Source organism: Pholis gunnellus, assembly GCF_910591455.1.
Source record: "Pholis gunnellus genome assembly, chromosome: 19".
In the NCBI taxonomy this organism is placed as follows: Eukaryota; Metazoa; Chordata; class Actinopteri; order Perciformes; family Pholidae; genus Pholis; species Pholis gunnellus.
In genome coordinates, this window is record NC_136546.1 from 11,944,547 (window position 1) to 11,968,257 (window position 23,711).

The following is a 23,711-nucleotide window of genomic DNA, read 5'->3' on the forward strand; positions in this document are numbered from 1 at the left end:
GCTCACACGCCAGTGACGTCAGGCTGGAGTTTGGAGTAGAAAGCCAAGTGGATGAAGGAAGTGGAGATCTCCACCCTCCAGCCTCCCCCTGACACTTCTCATAAATATTACCGAGGCTTATTTGAGGATCTCGTACCACAAAGTCACACCGTGTCCTGGTTTTAGCAAGCTTGCGCCCGTCAGAATATCCAAAAATTGCTTTTTCTTTCTCCACATCGGGTTGGCACCGTCGGAAGCGCTCCGGGCTGCGTTTTTCCAACTCCAACTTTATGCACCGGCTGTTGCTCCCAGAGCTGGAGGGCTACTGTCGCCGTTAACCGGTCGCTACAGTCCGGTTCTCCTTCCGTACAGGGACCCTGCACATCGGAGGCGAAGATTGTCTGATACAATGTGCAATCGTGTGTCTTAATTTGGGCTCGGCGTTCGGCGATCTACTTTGTCAAGTTGGGCAATTCGGGACATTGACTTGCCGATCTCATCGCCGCCGGTAAAGACGTCAAGGAAAGTGCTGTGGTCTCACGAGTTTGATTGTTTTTGTCAGCAAGAACAAGAAGAGAAAGAGGACATTTTTCATTCTCAACTTTGTTATTAAGTCGAGTGTTCACGATGAGCAAACCCGCGGGCTCAACAAGTGGCTGTCTGGATATTCTGAATGTCAAATCAAGTAAGTGTTCTCTTTCCTGATGCTCCTGTAGAATATTGAGTAGCCCGGTGTGTTAGAACAAGTGGTCTATAATGGACCTCTCTCTGACATGTAAAACATGAACATAAAGCATGCTGCACACTGACTGCACGCACCCGAGCTTCACTACAATAATGAAGTCGGCTCGTTCCTCACGGTGTTGCAGAAATGCGAGAAGTGATCCGTGGGGAATAGCTGTTTCTTTTCCCGAGTAGGCTACATACACAGTTGGCTGCGTAAACTCTGTGTCCATGACCGATAATTACATCACTTAAGATGGAAACATACTTTTTGTGAAGTTGACCAAGTTTTCAGAAGGAAAAGAAATAATAGCCATGCTCCAAGATGCCACTTGTTGCCGGTAACCTAATTGAGCAACTTCTATAAAAGAGTATAAAAAGCGAGATATTTAATCACTGATAATATACGATTTTAAAGCCTGTAGATTCTTCTCTTACTGCATTGCTGGTTTGCTATTTTAGATAACTTAATCAACTGCGCTTATCTGTCTGCTACCGTGCATTTCTGTACTACTATAAAAACAAACGTATCTATATATTAATCACAAATGCGTTCAGTGGTTTTTAATGCAATTGTTGTTGCAATTTTTTTGTGGTATTGAAGATTTTCTAGTGGTTTAAGGTTTGACATTAAATGTAAGGTTTTTTTCTTAACCTTTGCAGTCTCTGTTAGGCCTCACAATACATCTCAAATTAAATTGCAGTTAGCTATAGGCCTAAAGTATAGATTATTCTTGTGTTTCAAAAGATAGGGCATTTCTATAAATTGCACATTTGCCTGTGTGTCTCTTTCAGTATCGTTTACCTTGTTCACACGTGTTATTCACGTCAAACTGTTGCTTCTGTGCTTTGTATCCTGCAAGTGGTTAAATGTGTTCAGATTTGGCTGATCATAACCAAAATGTTTAAAATTTCAATAAAAGAAAGAAAACTACAACATTACAACCACTGTCATCTCAGTTCTCACCCACATTATGGGTGGTCAGTAAAAACATTTCCTTCAAACTTTATTTCCAGTTCTTTTGGCCATGATGGTGATTACGTTAATAGAATATGCCATATATCTTCTAGCAATTACTCAACACAATGGAGACGAATTGGACCCCCACAGCGGGAAATTAAATACATTTCCCCCCTTCACAACAAAATTATGCGCCATTTTATTTAATTGACTCTCAGCAATCTACAGTTTAAATAAAAGAAAATCTTTTGAATTTACATTTTGGGCACGTTCATTTATCTTCAATTTGAATACGTTTAAAACTTTTATTTTGGGGGTGCGCAAATGAACTTGACTTGCTGAGCTTTGGTTCATTAAATATCTGTTAATCTGAAATTTACTCCAATAGTCAACATTTTTATCATTCATTTATTCAATTATGGATTCTACTTGGCCTATCGACAACTACAAGTGGGGATATAACTTATTCAAGCCTACAGCAGTTGATTTTTTATAATTACTCCCGTGATGAAAAGATGACTTTTAACATGCCAAATAAACTCTTTCGAGGCATAAATGCTACATAAAAAGGTTCTTTATATCTTATTGCAATTACACGGCTGTGGCCAACAGTTAAATAGCCAACATGGCCTTCTGATTCTTAATAATCTGGCAATTGAAGCCCTATAACTCTCCTCCTGAAGTCATTGTTTTTGCTGCTCAGTAGTTATTCCCATGCTACCCTTTTTGACGGGTCACTGGTGAATCAATGAGCAGGTGGCAAAACGTCAGTGTAATTACATAGACGGCTTTTCCCTCCAGAATAAAAAAAGACTCTCTCATTTGCATACAAATATACTTCTTTTTAATAGATTTGAATACAAAATCTTCACACAAAAAAATCACATTTTTTCATCTACACCGGGGTCGATTTACATACACTTCATTTGAGTTGGTGAAACGAGTTGGTGCGCATTATTCTCATGGTGCAGTGTCACTCCCTAATCCTGGGGCCTATAGACCTGCGGAATAAAGCAGCTGTCGAGTCCCATTATGAAGGGGAGTTGGCAGCTTGTCGAGATCCAGGCAGTCAGACGAGGTTCAATGGGGGAAAATCATTAAGTTAACACTTTCCCCTAATGTCTCCATTGTGCGCCCTGGGGCCATTGTTTTAGAGAGCTCAGATATGACGCTTCCCACCGGACTTTATTCTTGAAATGTGCGCCGTGAATTCCCATGCTCGGCCGAAGTGCGGGGCGCTGTCCAGTGTGTGTGTGTGTGTGTGTGTGTGTGTGTATGTGTGTGTGCGTCAGACAAAAAAAAGTAATTTGTAGGGCGATTTGTCCATAGCTCCACAGTGAAAAGTCTAAAACGAGTTCATTTTGTGGGATTACTGTATACGTCCACAGGGCCAATTTAAGCAGCTGGTCTCACTTTACTGAACTACAGAACTCAACTCCAAAACTCTGTAAAGCAACCACCTTCTCAAGTTTTGTATCAACTTTAGAAATTGTTCTTGCAATTTATCCAGATGTTTAATATTCACTATAAGCAATAGTCACAATTTGACATGACATTTTATTCATTTAAATGTAAGGTTTTGTTCAGGGAATGGTGTCTTATTTAAAGTTTGGGCCTTTCTCAGGTCGGATTTTGGACATCCCATGCAAAGTGTGCGGAGACCGCAGCTCGGGGAAACACTATGGTGTTTACGCCTGTGACGGCTGCTCGGGATTCTTCAAGAGGAGCATCCGCAGAAACAGGACGTACGTCTGTAAATCTGGCTCTCAGGTGAGGCCTCCTCCTTATTTCTTATATATCCTAATGTATGTCCTATAGGCTGCGTTATCCTCCTTTCCATGTATGTGCGACAAAGGTGCAGACTTTATAAGTTAGTACATTTTTGATTGTGTCGTTATGCACTATTTTGGGGAGAATCAAGCAAGTTGAGATGGAAGCAATCACAGACAATTGTAGTGATCTATGCCTATTAATACACTCAGTGATATTTAATCAGAAATCTACATCCACTGCACTTGTACCAAGATATAATTGTATTCTCACTGTTATCAGAAGCAGGATTTAAGTGACTGGACGTTCCTGATCCTCATCACAAAAAAAACATTACGAGCTTTACGCACGGAATGCGTATTTTACGCGCATATTCTATTTGCTTTTCCCTTCTGGTGCCGTATTAAGTCTCATTTGGTGAGCCTAATTGTGTCATGCCTGGACCATTAAGTATTGGGCTAAACATCGCGCTGCTATAATATAACAGATGTAATCCAATCTAATGTGATGACTCGAAGGCGAGGATTTAGGCAGCAGAGGGCGGGATAGAGTACTTATCCTCCGGGATGAGGCCGCACTGGAGCCGCAGGGGAGCAGGTCGATAATAGCTCGATCTCTCACCTGGAGATTGGCCTCCCAGGAAGATAATAGCAAGAAGCCTTCGGTCGTGCAAGATGAGAGAAATTCAACTGATGGATATTTCTCCCTTTCTCTCTCAGGGTGGCTGTCCCGTGGACAAAACTCACAGAAACCAGTGCCGAGCGTGCCGTTTGAAAAAGTGTCTAGAAGTGAACATGAATAAAGACGGTAAATGGGTGTAATTGAATTATCACTTTGGCCATTGACACGCCATGCAGTGACCTTTGGTTTGGAGTCGGGCAACCCGCATGGAAAAGTGTATTAATGCTGTTTATGAAGGCTAAAAATAAGTAACAGGTTGATAATTAGGCTACCTTATCTTGTTATCTTGTTTTAAACGGAATGTTATTACACGCTGTATTGATAGATTACATCTTTCAAGCAAACAAAACATGCAATTTAACTCCCTAATTTCAGGAACACTTATATTTAGTTAAATAAAATAAACTAGTCACTATAGTTTTTGAAAATATATATAAAATATAAAATTCAAACAAGCCATTCACTCTAGCAGAGGTCATTCCTTCACGTTGTGTCCTCGCTGTCCCGTTTCACAGCTGTTCAACACGAGAGGGGCCCCCGGACGTCCACCATCCGCAAACAAGTCGCCCTATATTTCCGAGGCCACAAAGAGGTGAACGGATCATCGACCCATTTCCCGGGATCCTCTCTGGCCGGCCCTCCCTTCTTCACCACGGTCACGCAACTGGAGCCTCACAACCTGGAGATGAGCGGAGTAGCCACCACACCGGAAAGACAAGCCATCGTGGGTCTGGCACAGCCCACCCCGAAGGTATATTTTGTACGTTTTTTTCTTTCCTTCCAGTTTTACATAGCTATACGTTATAAGTAGCTTTCTACCTCCAAATATTTAGTTGCAGTGTACCAATAAATCTGTGCTTTCTTTAGAGTTTTCACTTGAAATGTAAAGCATTTCATGTAATGTTTTGAATTATCAGAATATAACATTCCTTTAATAATTTTTCATGCTCCGTGGATATTTGTTTTATAGCCTTCCAAAATGTTATTATAGGATTACAGTTTTCTCCGTCAGGGTTAGAAGTTGAAATTCTTGTCCTGATTTAGCAGCAAATCCGCCTATTTCGTATTTAGTAATCCACCACAAGTAACACTAATGATTATAAAACCAGGTGCTGGGGCTTGGAATTTGACCTTTGTTGTTCACCACTCTGTAAACTGTGTTTCATTCTAACATAAACTGATGATGGTGATGATGACAATCTCTGTTTTACTTCCTCCAGTATCCCCATGAAGTCAGCGGCACCCCCCTGTACCTCTACGAGGTGGCGACGGAGTCTGTGTGCGAGTCAGCGGCGCGCCTCCTTTTCATGAGCATCAAGTGGGCAAAGAGTGTTCCCGCATTCTCCACTCTCCCCTTATCTGACCAGGTACGCTTTGGAGCCCACATATTATTCCGTAGGGCCTTTTAACACGAGCCACAGCCAAGACAAAAAAAACTGGCAGGAGTCGATTCGGTCCCCAACTGACGTTTAAGATATTTTGATTTGATTACATTTCAGTTTCAAATATTTTACGTAAAATGATGTTAAAAGCTGGGGTATTCCCAAGCATTACCAAACGAACTATCCTATGCGCAACATAAATAAATACCCATCATTACGCACAAGTTACTACTGCATTGGTACCTTATAAGAAAGGCTTGACATCTATAATCAATATCTTCATTGTGGTGTGCAGTTTAACACAACTATTCCTCTCTGCAGCTGATTCTGTTGGAGGACGCTTGGAGGGAATTGTTTGTTCTGGGTATCGCGCAATGGGCCATTCCGGTGGACTCTACTACTCTTCTTGCCGTTTCAGGTAAGGTTATCAAGGCACAAAGCTTATCCGACTACAGATCACTGACAGGTCTCACTGACTGCATATCATTTTGTCCTGCATAATGACATTGTCTCCATATTTATTCGTAGGAATGAACACCGAAAACACAGAGTCTCAGCGGATGAATAAGATCATATCTGAGATACAAGCACTTCAAGAGGTGGTAACCAGATTCAGACAGATGCGTCTCGATGCCACAGAGTTCGCCTGTTTGAAATGTATCGTGACATTTAAAGCCGGTGAGTGCTGCTGTCTTAACGGGCATTTTACCATTTTCTCATTTACCGGAAGTTGTTATTTCCACTCAAATGCCCTGAAGCTTCTGCTGCCTAAACTCAACTCTGGAGAAGGAAGAGGAATTGGAGCAAAAGTTATTTTAGCAATTAATGCATGTCACTATTCGTGTAATACACCTTTTTGATAGCCAAAACCCTTCCTCTGTCTTATAGTTCCGACCCATGGCAACACAGAGTTAAGAAGTTTCCGCAACGCCAGCGCCATTGCTGCACTACAAGACGAGGCACAGCTCACTCTCAACAGTTACATACACACCAGGTAAAATCAATCAATCAATCAATCATGTCAGGCCTATGTTGAACCGCCTCCTGCAAGTATTAGCAGCCAGAGTCATTATGAAGAGAATAAGGCAATAAGCCACTGTAATTGTGAACAGGTGCGACGGCTGAACATCGTTTTTAATTAGCAGCCATTTGTCACAGGTGTGCGTTAATTGGATAGGCTTTATCATATACTCTGCTTATAGAACCGGAGAGAGGCGCTGTTCTTGACCCCAGTAATGTGTTTCAGATACCCGACTCAGCCGTGCCGCTTCGGAAAGCTGCTCCTGCTCCTGCCGGCGCTCCGCTCGGTGGGTCCGTCCACCATAGAGGAGGTGTTCTTCAAGAAGACCATCGGCAACGTTCCCATCACCAGGCTCCTCTCCGACATGTACAAGTCCAGCGATATATGAATTCTCGCTACCTGGAAAAGACTTTAACTGAAGGCCCAGAGACCCACACAGCAGTCGGCAGAACGTCAAATCATGGCGGGTGTAACCGTGGGTTGAATTATTGCTGAGCACACAATCTATTAGGCTGTCTTAAAGTAGCCTATTGAGGCCTATGCTCTGACTGCAACACCGCCGGATTTCACCAAGTAGCCTGTTAACAGTCGCTCTAGTTAAAGAATAGCCTGTAACTTTCATTAGAATGACCTGTGTGAAACTCAACACGTGCAGTCTCCGGTGTGGGCACAGGCAGCCCGTCGTGTTTAAATATCGCCTAAAGACTCTGGAGAGTATCTGACAAGTATGTCTGACAAAGAAATGTTATATATTAAGAAGTTTTTCGAGTGTCTGTGAGACCAATGAGCTTGACGACCAATTCAGTCTTTTATTGCTGTGATCAATCCCAATGGAGGAAACCAAAAGAAAAGGAAAAAAAAAGATGACGCATGCGTAATGGGGGATGTGAATCGCTGTCCCTCGATCTGGTGCTGAAACCAAATGCACGGGGCAAAGAAGAACTCTATGAAGATTTAGGGGGAAAAGACGTTTACAAGACATGCTTGCATTGCCTCCCGACTGTAAGACTACATTCATCTGAAGATGGTGTTTGTATTTAAGTGGTAACTGTCCTTTATGTGTTGGTGTGTCCTGTTTGAGGCTGTTTTAGGTCGAATTTCTGAAGTTAGGCACTAACACTGGATAAAAATATTCAGCACTTGGAAATGTTTTTGTGGCCTGTGATGTTTTTATTCTGTTGTAAATATTTGGAGTTAACACCATTTAGAGTTGTAACCGAGAGAATAAAAACACTGAACTAAACTGCTCTTAAATAACCTAGATATAAAACTACCAGCTGAAACGTAATGGTGATGCTCCTCTCAGATCTACATTTTGTTATTAATGTAATTTTCAAAAGATGTGTTGATAAATAAATTTATCTACCACCAAATTAGCTGGAACCAAGTTACAAAAAAAAGGCATTTCAGAGCCATGCATTTGATCAGCCTCAATGTTGACTGTCACATTTATAAGCTTTAGGGTGGCACACAAATTAAGTGATTACAGAGTGTAAATAGTTCATGTAAATTCACCAAAAGTATTAGTATGAAGAAGTACAGATCAAGTACTGTTTTGCTTTCAGAGAGGCTAATCAGGCCCTCAGGGTACAAGCGAACAATCACTATATATTATCAGTAAAGTCTGACTTGATCATAATAAATCTTGCATTAAACAATCAAGTCATTCATTACATAGGGATTACCTGTGCATGTGTTTAGCACCCTTATTATAAAGGGTTACTGATTCCCCTTTAGAAGTAGCCTACTCTATTCTAAACACTCAGGACAGTTTAAATAAACTCTGGTCATATAACTTTTTTTTGATTAAAATGACAGATTATGTATTCATTAAAAAAGTAATGTAACAATACATTTGGGGTTAGCTGTAATGGTTGTGGCAGCTTGTTTGAAAGGTCAACAGTCCAAATCAACATATGTAATTTTGCAATGGAGACATTTCACCTATTTTATTGGAAAATCTTCAAAATAAACAAAAATGGCACAGCAGTATACAAATCTCAAAATGCATATAACCAGTAGAAATACTGCAGTTCCCTCTGTGTAAATTACTTCTTTCGTACTAGAAAATCATTGTGATAACTGGGCAGGTGCTGGTCGATACACACACACATGCTTCCTTTTTGAGAGAGGATCAACCAAGTGTGATTTGAGAGTAAAGGCCCATCAAATATATGTGCGTGTGTGTGTGTGTTTAGTTGCTAATTATGGTGCGCAACATGCCAGTATTGGATATATATATGATAGGAAACTCTGTGGGTTTGACTCAAGAGCTTTGCATACACAGAACGCTCATTAAATGTTTTTATATAAATGAATATATTCAAGACATAGCTAAATGATAAATACATAATATATCCATGTTAGTGGCATTTCCAGACATAAAAAGAAATCACGATAAATTACTGTCAACCACAGTTATGTGTCGAACATTCTTGACTCCAATTAGAAAGTGAAAACAAACACCAATAAGGGTCACTAATTTAACTAAAGGACGTGAACAATAGTATGTTGGAGGGCGGGGAGGGGACGTTGTCATTGAAATGTTTATTGTCAGAGAAACCTGGAGCAGTGAAGAGCGCTTTGGGTTGTGGGGCCAAGCTGGACTGAGTAGGGCCGAGTCAGACCATGCCAAGCAGAGCCATCTTTGTTTCTTTCAGGCTTGTCTGATTTTGGATGGGGTGTAGTTCTTGTCCACAGACTCGTCCTGTAGAAACATGTGCAGGCATCGTTCGTTCTGAGCTAGAGGGTGACCTGCCACTCTGAAACACAGAAGAGCAAAAGGCAGGTTTGGAACCCGAGTGACAAGTTCAAAGATGAGGCTTGGTGACATGAATGTACCTTTGGACACAGATGAACAGACATAACGAGCGGGGACTGACGGGGGCATTGGACTGCTGGATTCAAAGATCAGAGTCTAGATTCAGCATTTATTGTCTATATTGGCTAACGGTGTTAGCAGCGCTAACAGTGTAAACAACAGCAACAGTGCTGAATAGAGCTAACAGTGTAACCGGAGGGCGGGCTGTTGGTAGGGCCTGCGTTAATCAGCTGTAACAAGATGCACTAAAAAAGGTACGCACAGCAGGTCAGAAGTCAACAAAGCACAGAGAAGCTTGGATTAGCCACCTCAAACATCTTCCAATGTTTCAAATCTACATGACACTATAAATACACCTACCTGCACAACTTGTTGCTCTGATGCAAGTTCTAATTTATATGTATATACACACCGTGTCCAAATTCCATACTAAGTGTTAACAGTCTGTACTGCATACTTCTCTTTATAGCATGCTGCTTTTGCAGTCAATATACAATACATCAACAGGAAATTAAACTGCCAATTAATGTTGCTCCAAAACTGAAAGTTATTTTTTTATTATCTGAGAACTATTATCTTTATTTTCTCCATTTCCTTTGTGCAAAGCATTGTGGGAGAATAGCGGGGTCACTCTGTTTCTATAATAACATGAAAGACTACTAGACATGAAAAACTCAAAGCCCGCTGAGAGTTGGTGTTTAGAATGGATTTTGGACATAAACATAAAAGGTCTCTAGCTGGACAGGGGATGTACATGGTATTCATCTTGACCACTCGTCTACAATGAAACTTCAGGCTTCTATCTTACAATCATTGCACTAATCAGTAATCAATATGCTATGAATAAATCTAGTTAACGGTGATAAAGCCTGCATGGTGGTCTGAGTCACCGTGTTACTGATGAAGAGTTTCACTGACATTCTGAAAACTTTGACCATAAATACGGATTAGCAGTACAGGGCCTGTAGATTTTCACACTATTTAAGGTAAGTTTATCTTGAGGCTTTGGTGAATGCGTCTTTCCCCACATCTTTATTATCCTGTGATTTACCTAAATGAATCTGCATTTTTTATGCCCTTCATTACCAGTCATAGAGAAAATGCTGTATGACTGGGACTGTGTCTTCCTCTGTTAAAGTCACTTTGACATTTAGGCTTCCCCGAATGTCCCTTGACGCAAAAGGAGCTTAACGAGAACAAGCCAGTGCACCTGAGACCCTAAAAACATCCCATTTTTTTTAAAACGGTAAATTTCTCAGAACAGATCAACATGATGACATTGTACGTATGCATCCATCTTAACCTCTAACGGGAAATATTTCAGACAAATTAAGCGGGGGAAGCATTGACTGTGGTCTAATACCGGGGCAATCACTGGAGAGATCATGCCTGCTCCCCAACATACCCTGTTTAATGGGTTTTGGAAATGGAGACGTTGACATTGAGGACAAGGTGCAGCTGAAGCATGTTAAAATGTCACGGCACTGCTTGCTTTTTGAAGTAGGGATGTAAGCCCTTCCTCTGTACCTGAAGCATGAATTATGTTTGACTAGCCTAATCAAAAACTGATGGTTATCTCCTCTCCTCCCTCTCACTTGTTTACCATTCCAGAAGATTCCCTCTTCACAATGCTCTCAATCACAGATTAAACAATGCTGCCAGCCACATCGGGCAGTATTAAAGTCTGAACAATGATATGATCAACAGCAGTGTTTCATTCATAGGAAGCAAGGGGGGGGGGGGGGGGGGGGGGTCTTAATTACCAACACATTCTCATCTTCTTTAAAAAAAAAACATATTTATGGATTTTAATTTCCTCAACTGTCTTTGAGCACTTAATATTCCGAAAGGAAACATTGAGGCATTTGCACATGAAACAAAGATAATGGCCAAGTCTGCAATCAAAGCAAATAATTACAATCACACTGTAACTTTTATTGTTCCGCAGCTGAAAATGAGGACATGCTGGATCAAAAATAAGCAGAGGTACACACACGATCCAACGGAACCACGCGCTGTAATTTGAGCTGCAATTATCATAAATTACACGTCAACAATAAAACAAATGTGGGGAAAATGATGTTGTGGGGGTGCACACTTGAGTCCTCTTTGGTTGTTCTTGTCCTTTGCAAGGTAATTATACCGGGGAATTAAGGAGGATAGGGAGGAAAAAGACCCGTCTGTCTCTGCCGGTTCAGTTTGTTAACAATATGGAGAGAAGTGAAAAAGTTGAATCCACTTATTGCACAAAGTGTTTTATTGTTCTTGAGAGTTAAAATAATACCTCACTAAAAGGCCAGAGCTGCAAACAACTGCAGCAACAAAGAAAACAACTTTAAGGAATAAATTATTTGAGGCTCATGGCAAAGTAGCCATGGAGGAAGATGTGGAAAGGCTTACTTATTGAGAAACTGCTCCAGAGCCTGTCGCCGCTCTTCTATGAAAGAGTCGTCGAATATCCCATCATCCCCTCGAAACGGAAGCTGCCGGAAAAGAGCTTTTCCTGGGAGAGGTGGGACGACCACCTGCGATAAAGGAGCATCCACAGAAAATCATACAACAGCAGTTAAAAGAGGCATACACGACTTATTAATTAGAGCTTATAAGCTCACTAAACTATGAGCCTGTAGTGATCATGTACTGTTTGATGTGACAGGACAAAGAGCACAGACCACATTCAGATCTTCTTTAAAACAAAGATCTATGAACGACTTTCTCTCACGTACACAAACATTGCACATGTGATCAATGTCTAATGCTGGTTTAATAAGCCAAGTACTCAAGAACCTTCGTGCCGAGTTCACCTCAAAAGGCTCACCTTGCTTTCCCTCTCCAGCTCTGCTCTGAGCCACTCAAAGTCGCTGTACCGCCTCCGTACACTAGACTCCTTCAGCTTGAAGATTGGTAGGTTGGTCTGAGGACACACAAACACACACAAAGTTGGCAAATTGCTGTATAGCCGTCTCCTTTAAGTGTTGCCTGGATTTACGGACAAATTCTCCCTTTGCCTGCAGATGGAAGAAGACGTTTTCAAGAAATGACAGAGATGGTTTTCATTTCTGGGACCCCACGTTTAGCCAGCGCTTTAAATCCCATTCAGAGTGTCTGTGCACACTTTAAATCTACCGTAGTGCATGTATGACTACAATGAAGCTATTAGGACTTCACTGTTAATTATTTCATCCTAAGACATAAAATAATGTTGCTTGTTTTGTCTGACACCTAAATATTTTTTCTTCACAAAAGAGAAACTTGATGGCTGTTTTATGTAAGCGATAACGCACCACATGGTGTGTCAATATATAATAAAATGATCAATACTTCCCTTTAGAGCTGAAACAATTATTTGCTCACATGATCAACAAACCACTAATAAGTAACTATTTTGATAATCCGTTCAATGTTCACGTCATTTTATTCAACATCAGTTGTTCCCACTTTCTGAAACCTTAAAAAAAAAATTAAAACAAAAAAAATTGAAAAGTTCACTCTTGTTTTGCTCACCAAGAGCCATTGTGCCATTTCTGTGTGTGTTCTTGTACACCGAAGCACAGATGTGTGCATAATTCTAAGCTGCTGTTGACGAGCACTTGAGAGTAAATTTCATATTAGAAGGGCAAGATGTTTGAGCAAACGGCACATTGCAGCACAATGCCAAACCTCTTCAATAGTCCCAACAGCACATGGCCATCCCGTGACAAAGCACAAACAAGGGCAGTGAATGAGCATTTCATTGGCAGGCCACATTCACAGAAGGTCAGGATTCATGGAAGAAGGAATCACAAGAGCAACGCAATCGAGCAAGTAAGGTGCAGCATGAACGCACAGTGTGATCGATAAGCAGGCGACTGACTGTGTGCAGTAGCGGGGACGGAGAGTTAACTGGAAGGCTGAACAAAAGGAGAGAGGGAGGCGCTGTACGTGGTCATAAAGGAAGAGCAGAGAAACTAGAGGGGTTCAGGAGCTTCATCTGGTCTGTGCAGGACTAATTGAGGAGGAGGGAGAGCAGGAGTGGTCTTTTCACTCTCATGGTCTCTCCCATTCAGTCTTTTTCTTCTTTATTTCCCCTGCTCTGCGATAATAAGTCACATTTTCTGCCCTTGAGACTCCTCTTGTGGCGTTTCAATGGGGAAAATGCCGGCATTTGTTTTATTCCCTCTTTGCTCCGTCCTCTCTTCAGAAATTCAAAAATGATGCGATCCTACCCAGATTTGGTAGGAAAGAAAATGAGCGCTGCCTTTCAACCGACTCATTTCATGTTTGACTGTAAAACCAATCTTAAATCATTGAAAGAGAACCCTGGTTTATGTCACAGCATACACTCGGGTCTGTTATAAACACCTCGCTAAAACTAATGCAGTGCAACAGTCCTGCAATACATATATATCATTTGGAGGACGTAGTTTGTGGGGCTCTTAACTTGCATTGCGTCGTTTCTATTATTTGTTCCACTCCATTTTGTCAATGAGGGTATCTCTGTAAGTGTTTGTTTTTAAACATTGTACATTTAGTTTCTATGAGATTGAATTTGTCTGTGACAGAGAAAGAGGTGCGAGTGTGAATACGAAGTGTAGTTTGCTACCCTGTCCCTTCATAACTCCTGTGTTTCACTGTTATTTACTTTTGTTGTGCTTTGTGTGTTTTGAAAGCTGATCATTACGTTACCCTTGTATGTGATACCACCTGATTTCAAAATCTGCTTTACAAACTCTTTGGTTAATGAGGCCCTAACTTCAGCGCTTACTGTAACACGAAAGCTGTTCCACTCTGACCCCATGACGCCAGCTTTGTTTCTAACCACCACCACTAGCCTCAAAGCTATGTTTCTAATCAAACTCATTATTTTGTATCTGGTGTCTTTTTGTGTTTTCATGCGACTCTACCAGCGCTGGAAACGTCCCTTTCCCCACTTGTTTCAGGGTTCTCCCCAGGTGAAGCTGTCAGCGAGCCCCTCACTCCTTCTCTTTCTCAGATCACAGGAGAAGTGGATTATCTTAGCTTTATCACCCCAGTGCTCCGGCATTAACTCCACTCTCCTCTCTCTCGCCCGTCCCCGCTGCGTCATGTTACCTCACAGCATGGAGCGCCGCAAAGTTAATCCCCACCACAACAGATCACAGTTACAGGTAATCTGCCACCGCCGTGACTCTAATCCCATCATGTGCACACAGAAAACACTCAACCGCGCACGCGCGCACACGCACACACACACGCACACACACACACACACACACACACACACACACACACACACACACACACACACACACACACACACACACACACACACACACACACACACACACACACGAAGAATGCACGCACGCACAGGTGTTAAGTATGAGGTTTGACCAGTCACACAGTTAACAATGTAAATATAATAGCTATGGCATTCAAGCCGTGTTTATGCACACAGTCAAACCCGGCCTACTCTCGTCCGCACAATGAAGCTAGCAGTGAGAGTGTAAGGAAAGAAAGTCACCTGGCCTTTCAATCCCCTCACCCTCTCAAACCCGGTGATTAAGAGATTGGCCTGGCAGGACAAGGGGAGGAACGAAAATGACAGAACTGAAAAATGAGAGGTCTCACTCACTCTCTTTCTCTCACTCACACACACACTGAAAGAGGCGGTGCGTGAGAGCTCTACGAGTCAAAGATAAGGTTTCCATGGCGGGTGTTTTTCTCTTCACGGCTGGTTAAAGGTGAGGGCCCGGGTGTCTCAACTTACTGGCCCCTGCAGTGATTGGGAGGTGGGACCAGCCCACATCCAGCCGGGTGTTAGCATTACATTAAATGTCTAAAAAGGCACACTTCATCTCTCTCACTTTCTACAGGAGAGAATAAAACATAAAAGAGGAAGGACAGGACAGTGAAAGACATGAAGTTAGCCATTAATGTTCATGTTAAAAGCATTTCTTTTTTTTTTTCTAAAAAGGGACCATAAAGCTAGATGTACCTCCTTCAAAGTAAACCTTCTAGCTTCACTTTCCATTAGGAGGGTACAGGGTGCAATCTACGCTCCATAGGAAGAGCATGTGATTCATAATGTGTGGGATACAATACCTTCGGCTCATTGAAACTGGGCTGAAAAGAGACCCTTAAAAACAGCAAGACAGAGAAAGAGGGAGAGATGGGACAAAGATCACTCATCTCCTGAGAGAACAGTTCAAGGCCACCATGCATTAGCTTTTAGCAGGATGGATTAAGTCAAGTTTGAGTGTGTGCGTCCTAAACCTCCCCCATGCCCTCTTCTTACCCCTCCCATATACTCTGCTTTCCAGAAGAATAGCATAAAGAAAAAAATGGCAACATAATACCGTCTCATTGCATCATATTCCAAAATGGGGGAGAAGAAAAAAAAGACCGGGAACAAAAGCGCTGGGGCTTGGTCTTTTGCTCTCGCCTTTCCATATACCCTCTCACTCGTTCACTCGCTCGCCGGCTCCTGCGGCCTGACAGCCTACCCTCTCTCTCTCTCTCTCTCTCTCTCTCTCTCCGACTCGCCGAGCTGGCAAAAAGCTGCTTTGTTGCCATAGTATCAACTCCCACTTTTGATACTGTCATTTCAAGTAGGATATGGTAGCCTTGATACAATATGTTCCCTATTTCCATTAAAATAGTTGTCGAAGAGGATGCTGTAGACTTTGGATTACACTTGACTGTGCCTGACAAGCCCCCCCCCCCCCCCCCCTCCCCGAAACACACACACACACACACACACACCCCATCTTATTAATGACCAAAGGCGCCCGCCCCATAGCCCAAATGGAAAAGAGAAAGAAAGAGAGAGGGAGAAGAGAAGAGGAGGGGTAGGAGACTGAGTGAGCGACAGAGCTATAAGAGGGCTTTTATGTACTCCAATCCATAAACAAAGTGAGATCCCAAAGTTTGCTCCCCTGAATGTGCTCTCTGGATGAGATGGGAACCAACTAAAGACAAGACATTTTGATAATACCCAACAACCCCTCCTCCCACTCACACACACACACACCAACCCCCTGTTTGTTGAGGGTCCAAACAAATACAGTATGCTGCTTCAGGGGGTCCTCTCAAACCAGAAACCACCACAAAAAAAATACATTAAAGTGGTATGATAGGACTCTGCAGAATAACTCCATTAGAAACATGACAGACATGTGCAACGGCAGAAAAGAAAGCGCACCAAATACACCGGCTTCCTGTGGTCTACAAACCATTTCAGGAACTATGCTTAAAAAGAAGGGATTTAGGTGAGAACAAAAATCCATTGTTTCCGCACGACTCTGGACATTACAAGTCTGCTCAGGCAAAAGGAGATATCCGCCTCCTTTCACGACGAACTTAGCTTCCACTTCTTTGAAAACCTGACTGAAATAAGTGGATTAATCCCATTGATTTTAAACACCAGATGCAAGCCTGGATGTCAACAAGTGACGGTGTAACCTGCCTCACAGTTAACTGCTCACACGATAACCCAAACTTTAGACGGATTGTTTCACCACTAACTTGATGAACATTCAAACGTTGCCAATGAGTCACGAGCCAAATGCATAGGCTGACATTGGAATTAAATATAGTCAAACTAAACTTTATAATCTCACAGCAGGAATGAGCCTCTGCTGTGGTGTCTCCACTATACATTCAACCACATACAGTTATCAAAGGGGGCTTCAGTAACACATTATGAACGAGGCAAGTGACTGCGCACAGCTGGGAGTGAAATGGGATAAGTGGGCAATGGGATGAAGGCTGGTGAGGGGGTGGCTTTCTGCCCTCCCATGGGTGGGGGGCGGGGGGGGGTAAGGATGGGGAATAAACTCCAGCTCCCCCACACCCTGGCCTGTTTCATTCTTCTCTTCTCTCAATGAGGGGATTAGAGAGACTCTCTCAGTGCGGCCACAAGGGCTCTCTCGATCTTGAGGTGGATAGCAGGACAGCAGTGGGAACAGGAGACAAGGGAACGAGTTATAAACAGAGACTGTCGAGCATAATGCCGTGATAGAATTAAAAGTTTCTAAATATTATAAGTAAAGCAAAGTCTATGCATTCCAGGCCGAGGCATTGTGGCTAACACTCTTAGCGTGCTGGCGATGGAGTAAAACGCTTCTAAAGAAAGCTGAAGAAAGGAGAAGGAGAGATGCAAAGCAAAGTTGACACCACGTTTGTTGAGAAGTGAGGGATGCGCCGCTTCTTCTGTGGTCTTATGCAAAGCAGGGTCACACAGGGCTACGAGGTGCACAATAATGGTGATTACACGCATATGCTAATTATTACACGCTAATCAAGTACAGTAGCCTTATATTCAAGGCTAATGCCTGGAGACGGCTTCTCTTCCCTCAACCCGTTTCTTTAAGGTAAAGCGAAACTATAAATACTTTAGAACGGCTCACCGATCTAAATACTTCAGGCCACTAACTACAGGGGTGTCAGTCAACTGAAATGACAACTTAAAGATAAGAGATTGGGCAATCAGATGTGATGACTGCCTGACAATTTCAGACAATACAGCATTAAAAGTGCACAGAGTAGAGTCCTGGAACGGCTACATTTATGAAACATTATATTTGGTGACAGACATGATGGAAAAATAAATCTTTTTTTTGTCAAGTCCTGAAAATGGTGCCATTATAAAAGGTAATCACACCACTTCCTCGTATGTTTGTGTTGGGAACCTATTGGATAAAGACTCTTACAGCTGATCATATCATAACTGAGCGCTGAAACAATACCTAATTTAAGCAGGATGTCTTCTTCATGTAGGTTTCGTTTGAACATCTAGATTTTGATGCCAACTGAGGAAACTGCTATCCGCTAATAATGGCTGTGTGATATGTTTTTTTTGGTGAATTATTTAGTATGATCATTGACACGTGAAACCACCAACAAATACACAGGATCTGTGTTTTGCAATAGTCTAACCGTTATTCTCCTCCCCGATTGCTCAATAATGACAAACTTCTAGAGAGTGTGAGCCAATAGTCTAACGCATACACAAGCATTTATACCCACATGCTTCCTTACAGGAAGGTACATGCAGACACCAGCAGTAATGCTACTGCACTGTAACACTACTACATTATTACTTCCCCCAGCTTTTACTCCATGTTTTGATCCTTATCTTTTTGTATGTGGATTTGGTAGAGTTCTTTTTCTTGTTTCTATGCATATTGTAAACGTTTTTACAAGTCTTATTTGTCCACTGCCCACATTTAGTTCCTCGTGGAAATTTAAGTATTTTGAGTTAAACTATGGATGGTAGGAGCTAAGAAGAAAAGCAATTGTTCTCCACGACAAGTTCTTCAGAAGAGTAGGAGGAAGGAAATGTGTTTAGGGGGGTGGGAGAGACTGGAAATGATCCGGCAGCATGCTACATCCTGCCTACAGTTCCAGAAAAGCTGACTTGCTAAGTTATGTTCCCCTTTGGCCCACTACTTTGGATGACTTTCGATGAATAACCAGTAAAGTCAGGACACACTAAAGCATTCTTAAACCTACCAACATCTCCTATAAAATAACATTAGTATATGTATATGGAAGGAGCAAGCAGGGCATTTGGTCATACAGGCCTTTTAGGATTGGTCAGGATTGGTAGGATGAGTGTAACAATTCTGTTATCTATTCTTTGCAGTCAGAAAATCGGGTGTGGCTGTAGTTCAACTCTGAACTGCTCAGGAAGGCTTCAACTTTTAGGAGGAGTCATTTCATCATCGTTTATTCAGCTTGCTGCACGGGTTATATAACTTTTATTTGTAGACATGTGACTTGTGTGAACTGGTAAAACAGCTGCACTTTGAAAAAACACTTGAGGCCAATGTAAACAAAATCCCTTCATCAGCAGAGCGACAACAACATGTCTGTTACCAGTAAAAATAACTATAGTTGAGTATTTATACTTGTTAACATTGTTGTCTAAATATCTCGATTACCTAAAACGTTTAGTCAAATAAGTTCGAACCATCGCTAACATCAGTAACTAACGTTAACTCGTTAATGTCAGCGAGCTAACCAGTGCTAGCTAGCTTAACGAGCTACTAGCCCGCTTGCTAACGTTGGCTAACTCGTTTCGCACTAAACGCCGACTTTTCGTAGATAATCATTCACATATTTAAATATCGATATCGTTATTACGTGCACGTCTTTTTGACAGCAGTGAACCTGATGTCAAGAAGTCATTACTTTTTTTGACTGCAGGAAAAACGTTAGGTAGCTCAGGTAGCTATCTTACGGCTAACGTCATTAGCACTTGTTACTGCAGGCTCACCTTCAGTCTGACTTCATACGTAGTGTATCTGGTCCTGCCGACCCCGGTGGTATCAGGGTTGCTCACATCAATCTCTAGAAAGTTACTTGGGGGTCCATAAGCATCATTTAAGTTCTGAGGCTTAGAGAAGAGCCGTCTTGTGTCAGCTATGGTATCAGCCATTTCTCCCCTGTCTTTCGAGCAGCTGGAATAGTCAGTTAAGTTAGCCAGAATACAAATAAATACATCCCGTTGGTGACCTTCAAATTAAAATATTTGGTGGATGATATTTCCGCGTAATAGGAAATAAAGACGGTAAAGCGCATAATATCATACAAGTGTCTGTATTTATAGATACCATATATTATATATGTACTTTTCAACGTGATTAAAACGCTAACACATCTAAAAAGTATAAGAGTACCTTTGATGCTGAAGGCAAATGAGGAGACTTCCGGTATTATTCTGTGCCTCACTATCGCGAGCTTGAAAGGCCAGGGCGCTGCACTTCCGATCAGCTGAGGTTCAGCTGACGCTCCTCGGCCAACAGACACTCGGTTTGTTTACAACCTGCCAGCCAGCACATTGGCCATAATCACGTTTTTATATAACATATATATAACATAACTGCAATTGTTTTAATTGTATAATCGGACAAAGCGTGCGTTGCAATGTAAAGTTATTGCTTCTAAGATCAACATAATTTAAGTGCTTCTGGACTTAATACTCAAAATATTGATTATTATAACAAACGTTACTTAGAAAACGACAATCAGAATATATATTCGTAATAATAAACAAGTACATAGTATATTAACCTGCCCATTTATGGGTGATTTTATAAGTAAGGCTTTTATTTCTACATGTCTTACTTTATTATTTAATTTATTTACCATTTACCAGTCCTTTATTTACTTATTATATAGCGGATTTATTCCTCATAGTTTACATGCCTGAATTTCAATAAATCAGTCGGAAAAGTGTTATCTCTGATTAAACGTATTCAAGACATGCCATGCTTGTCATCTGTCAAATGATTGTCAATAAAGTTGTGAGCGTTTTGAAACATCATGGCGGCGTACACGGCCACCGCAGCCGTCAGACACTCAATGTTTGTTTTTCTAAGAGACAGTTTTCTGACCTCAAAGAAAATGTGCCGACTGTCAGTCACTTGCTCTGGAAACGGTGCGTGTCTTTCCGTTATGTTGTAGGTGCATGGTATTCAGAATGTGGGAGATATCGTGTATTAAACCCTGTCTGCTTAGGTAACTACATCGCCCATAACCTTCGGATCACACTTCACTGTAGCGCCTTCTCTTTCCAATCGCGGTTGCATTGCATCTAACTGTGTATATAGAATCAAGGTGTGTTTGTAAGCTTTGTGTAAGGGTTAACAGGGAATGCTTTTGCTGTAATGCTTCAAGGTTTCGCTGGTTGGAGGACCTGCAGTTCATCCTCCGGCTCCCCTGAGTGTATATATAACTGTGTATATAGAATCAAGGTGTGTTTGTAAACTTTGTGTAAGGGTTAACAGGGAATGCTTTTGCTGTAATGCTTCAAGGTTTCGCTGGTTGGAGGACCTGCAGTTCATCCTCCGGCTCCCCTGAGTCTCCAGCAGCAGATAGTTGTGCCTTCAGTGGACACTATGGTCGCCTAGTTCAGAGTGGCTCCCTGAGGAAAGATGATCAGCAAAGACACATTCTCCAGCAGCTGTCTCAGCTGCAGCGCACCCTGAAGAACTACAGTAACAGCATCTACTTGAACTCTAAAGATGATAAAGACCCCCACTTTACAACAGCTGAAAACAAAGGTGGTGGATCTGTTACCAAGGTGAAGGAGTTATGGTAACACCTTCAATGAAGCCCATGTCTATAATGCATTATAAACATACTGATAATGCATTATAATGTCATAAGTTACTCTGAGTGGTCATTGTTTGCTTTAAGTAATGGGAAACATATCTATGCAAGAACAACACACATAATGTACAATACATGTGTAGTTAACTTAAAGCTAACAATGTCCACTATAAGTAACGTATAATCACATTGTAATGCATTATAATCACTGTTATAATGCATTATAAAAAGATTATAATGTATTACAACTATGGAAATTATAATACACGATGATCCTTGTCAGTGAGTGACTGACATTGGTGTTTTATTATGATACTTAGTCATAATAAAACACTTTATTTTGTGTTATGATAATTGATATAAAGCATTATGCATATTTCTCAGTTCTTATAACTATAATCAAACAGTGTTATAAGCAGACTATAACGCATGATAAGTATGTATTACATGAACTCATGCCGACGAATTATATTCCACAAAATACAATGAACAATGAATTTTTTTCTTTTATGGGATTTTGACTATTAATCCTGACACAGTAAACTGTTGAAAGGTGAACATATTGGACACCAGGTAGAAAATAGTGAGTGATTACAACATGTTCATAATTTGCACGACAGCATGAATTTGTTTCAAGTCCTTTACAGTGTGGCTTCTGGACTCTCTTTCTGTTCTAAAGTCTCGTTGACGTCCAACATATGAAGGGTCTTCACAGAGTCCACTGTACTCCAGTTGTATCACTGATGGTGGCCATGGGGCTCAGGTCAAAGGGAGGGTAGGGGTCTGGGAAGTGTATTGTGCATGTGAGTTTTGGAACGGCGTAATGTAGGGGGCTGTTGTTGTTTTTAGGTCAGGGGAGCTGACTGTCTAGTATTTGGTGGTGGGAGTTGTTTTGTTGGTTGGCTGGCACAGACAAATAGGGTTAGGCAGAGATTTTGGAAGGCAGCAGGGCAGACCTCCCGCTGGGCCCGTCCCGGCACTCCTCTCAGTCTCTCACCATCTCCATGCAGTAATGAGGGGATCCCCATTGTCTGGGCCATTCTTGTCCTTTTTGCTTTTGATTCGGGACTCTGACAAATACTTTGGTGTTAGGCTATCAACACCACCGCCCCCCTCCCACTTGCACCTTATTTCTTGCTCTGTCTCTCTCACACACACACACACACACACACACACACACACACTGACTGGAGGACTTATGCAATTAATGTGGTTTGAATCAGGTCATACCAATGTCCTTTCGGTGTCTCTTCTCTCTTTGGAAGTGCCGCCATTGTCCTCACTAACTGACCAAGTCTGTGAGGAGAGTACAATTGACTTAATATTGACCCAAAGTGGCGTGGTTTTGCGGATGGTCGGCTAACAATGGGCCATTGTTTAGAGGGAGCCACTCTCTACAAGTCAGACCTGCGTCACAGAGTCCTCCTGTACACTGGAGGTCTCCAGCAGGACAGTTGTACCACTTAGACCTATAGACTCCTACGATCACTCCTTTAACCTTCTTAGTGAGAGACATGGCGTCTCTGGCTGTAGGTAAACATGTTCCTGAAGTCATTTCAAAGCCAAAGTGACCATGTCCTGCATGTGAACTTTCCACTCAGTCTGTATCCTCCTCCAGGAGGTGAGACAAGGCCACAGAGCTCAGCTAGACAGAGTGGCTGTGGGACAGCCTTGTCCTTCTCCACTCTTCCGTGGCAGAATGGCTTCCAGCCACCACTGACAATTACCCCGCCATGCCAGAGGGCAGCTTGGGAAGTCAGGGAGAAGTCACACAGTGTTATGCCAGAGCAGACAGGAAAGGCTTGTTGCTCTTCCAGTATTTCACTCCAGCACAGAACAGGCGACGTGGAGGGATGGGGGGGGGGGGGTGTTAAGGGGAGGAGCGGGGAGAGGGCAGAGAGAGAGAGAGAGAGAGAGAGAGAGAGAGGATGGGTAACAAGTTTGTTTTTTTCATTTGGTTTTCAATTGGCCATTGTCTGCATTTACCAGAGTCAAGTGCTCCTTGTGCAGTGGACCCTGGGTACCGTCTCCATAAAATAGTTGCTAAATTGAATTTTAAGAGGACGAACCTTTCTATTTAGTGCTTAGTTAATTCCAAAGCTATTTGGCGTTGCCCGGTTACAGAGATGGACAATCCTCAACCCCACTGTTGTTAGACCCTGTATTAAGCATCTATAATTGGTCCTCCTACATACAAATATGCTCCAAGTTATCATTACATGTCATGATTAAACTGATGACATGCCTTAGAGATATTTGGCTTTACTTGATTTTCTCAGCTTGGTCACACAGAAG

The 23,711-nt window shown here is 42.0% G+C and overlaps 2 protein-coding genes across 3 annotated transcripts; one reads left to right on the forward strand and one right to left on the reverse strand.

Annotated features, from left to right (window-relative positions):
- Positions 1 to 606: 606 nt before the first annotated feature.
- On the forward strand, positions 607 to 6,905 carry nr2e1 (nuclear receptor subfamily 2, group E, member 1; the record flags this gene model as incomplete). 2 transcript variants are annotated; one of them, XM_079180833.1, is made up of 9 exons in its annotated part: positions 607 to 664; positions 3,288 to 3,433; positions 4,153 to 4,240; positions 4,630 to 4,865; positions 5,335 to 5,481; positions 5,818 to 5,914; positions 6,025 to 6,174; positions 6,385 to 6,490; positions 6,743 to 6,905. In XM_079180833.1, the coding sequence occupies 9 exons, from the start codon at positions 607 to 609 to the stop codon at positions 6,903 to 6,905; spliced, it is 1,191 nt and encodes a 396-aa protein (XP_079036959.1). The 2 variants fall into 2 exon arrangements, with proteins under 2 accessions (XP_079036959.1, XP_079036960.1); XM_079180834.1 differs by having other exon boundaries at positions 607 to 631.
- Positions 6,906 to 8,451: 1,546 nt separating this feature from the next.
- snx3 (sorting nexin 3) lies at positions 8,452 to 19,775 on the reverse strand. The gene is made up of 4 exons (XM_079179813.1): positions 19,579 to 19,775; positions 12,157 to 12,252; positions 11,739 to 11,863; positions 8,452 to 9,279 (listed from the first exon to the last, which is right to left on the reverse strand). Exons 1-4 carry the CDS (start codon positions 19,738 to 19,740, stop codon positions 9,174 to 9,176), a joined length of 489 nt encoding a protein of 162 aa, XP_079035939.1. The 5' UTR covers positions 19,741 to 19,775; the 3' UTR covers positions 8,452 to 9,173.
- Between the last annotated feature and the right edge of the window lie 3,936 nt (positions 19,776 to 23,711).

Coding starts and splice junctions, on each gene's coding strand:
- snx3 (XM_079179813.1), bottom strand. CDS start 19,740: ATGGCTGATACCATAGCTGACACAAGACGGCTCTTCTCTAAGCCTCAG. Junction 12,253..19,578: donor CGTATGAAGTCAGACTGAAG/GTGAGCCTGCAG, acceptor GTGTGTCCTCAG/ACCAACCTACCAATCTTCAA. Junction 9,280..11,738: donor CTGGAGCAGTTTCTCAATAA/GTAAGCCTTTCC, acceptor TCTGTGTTTCAG/AGTGGCAGGTCACCCTCTAG.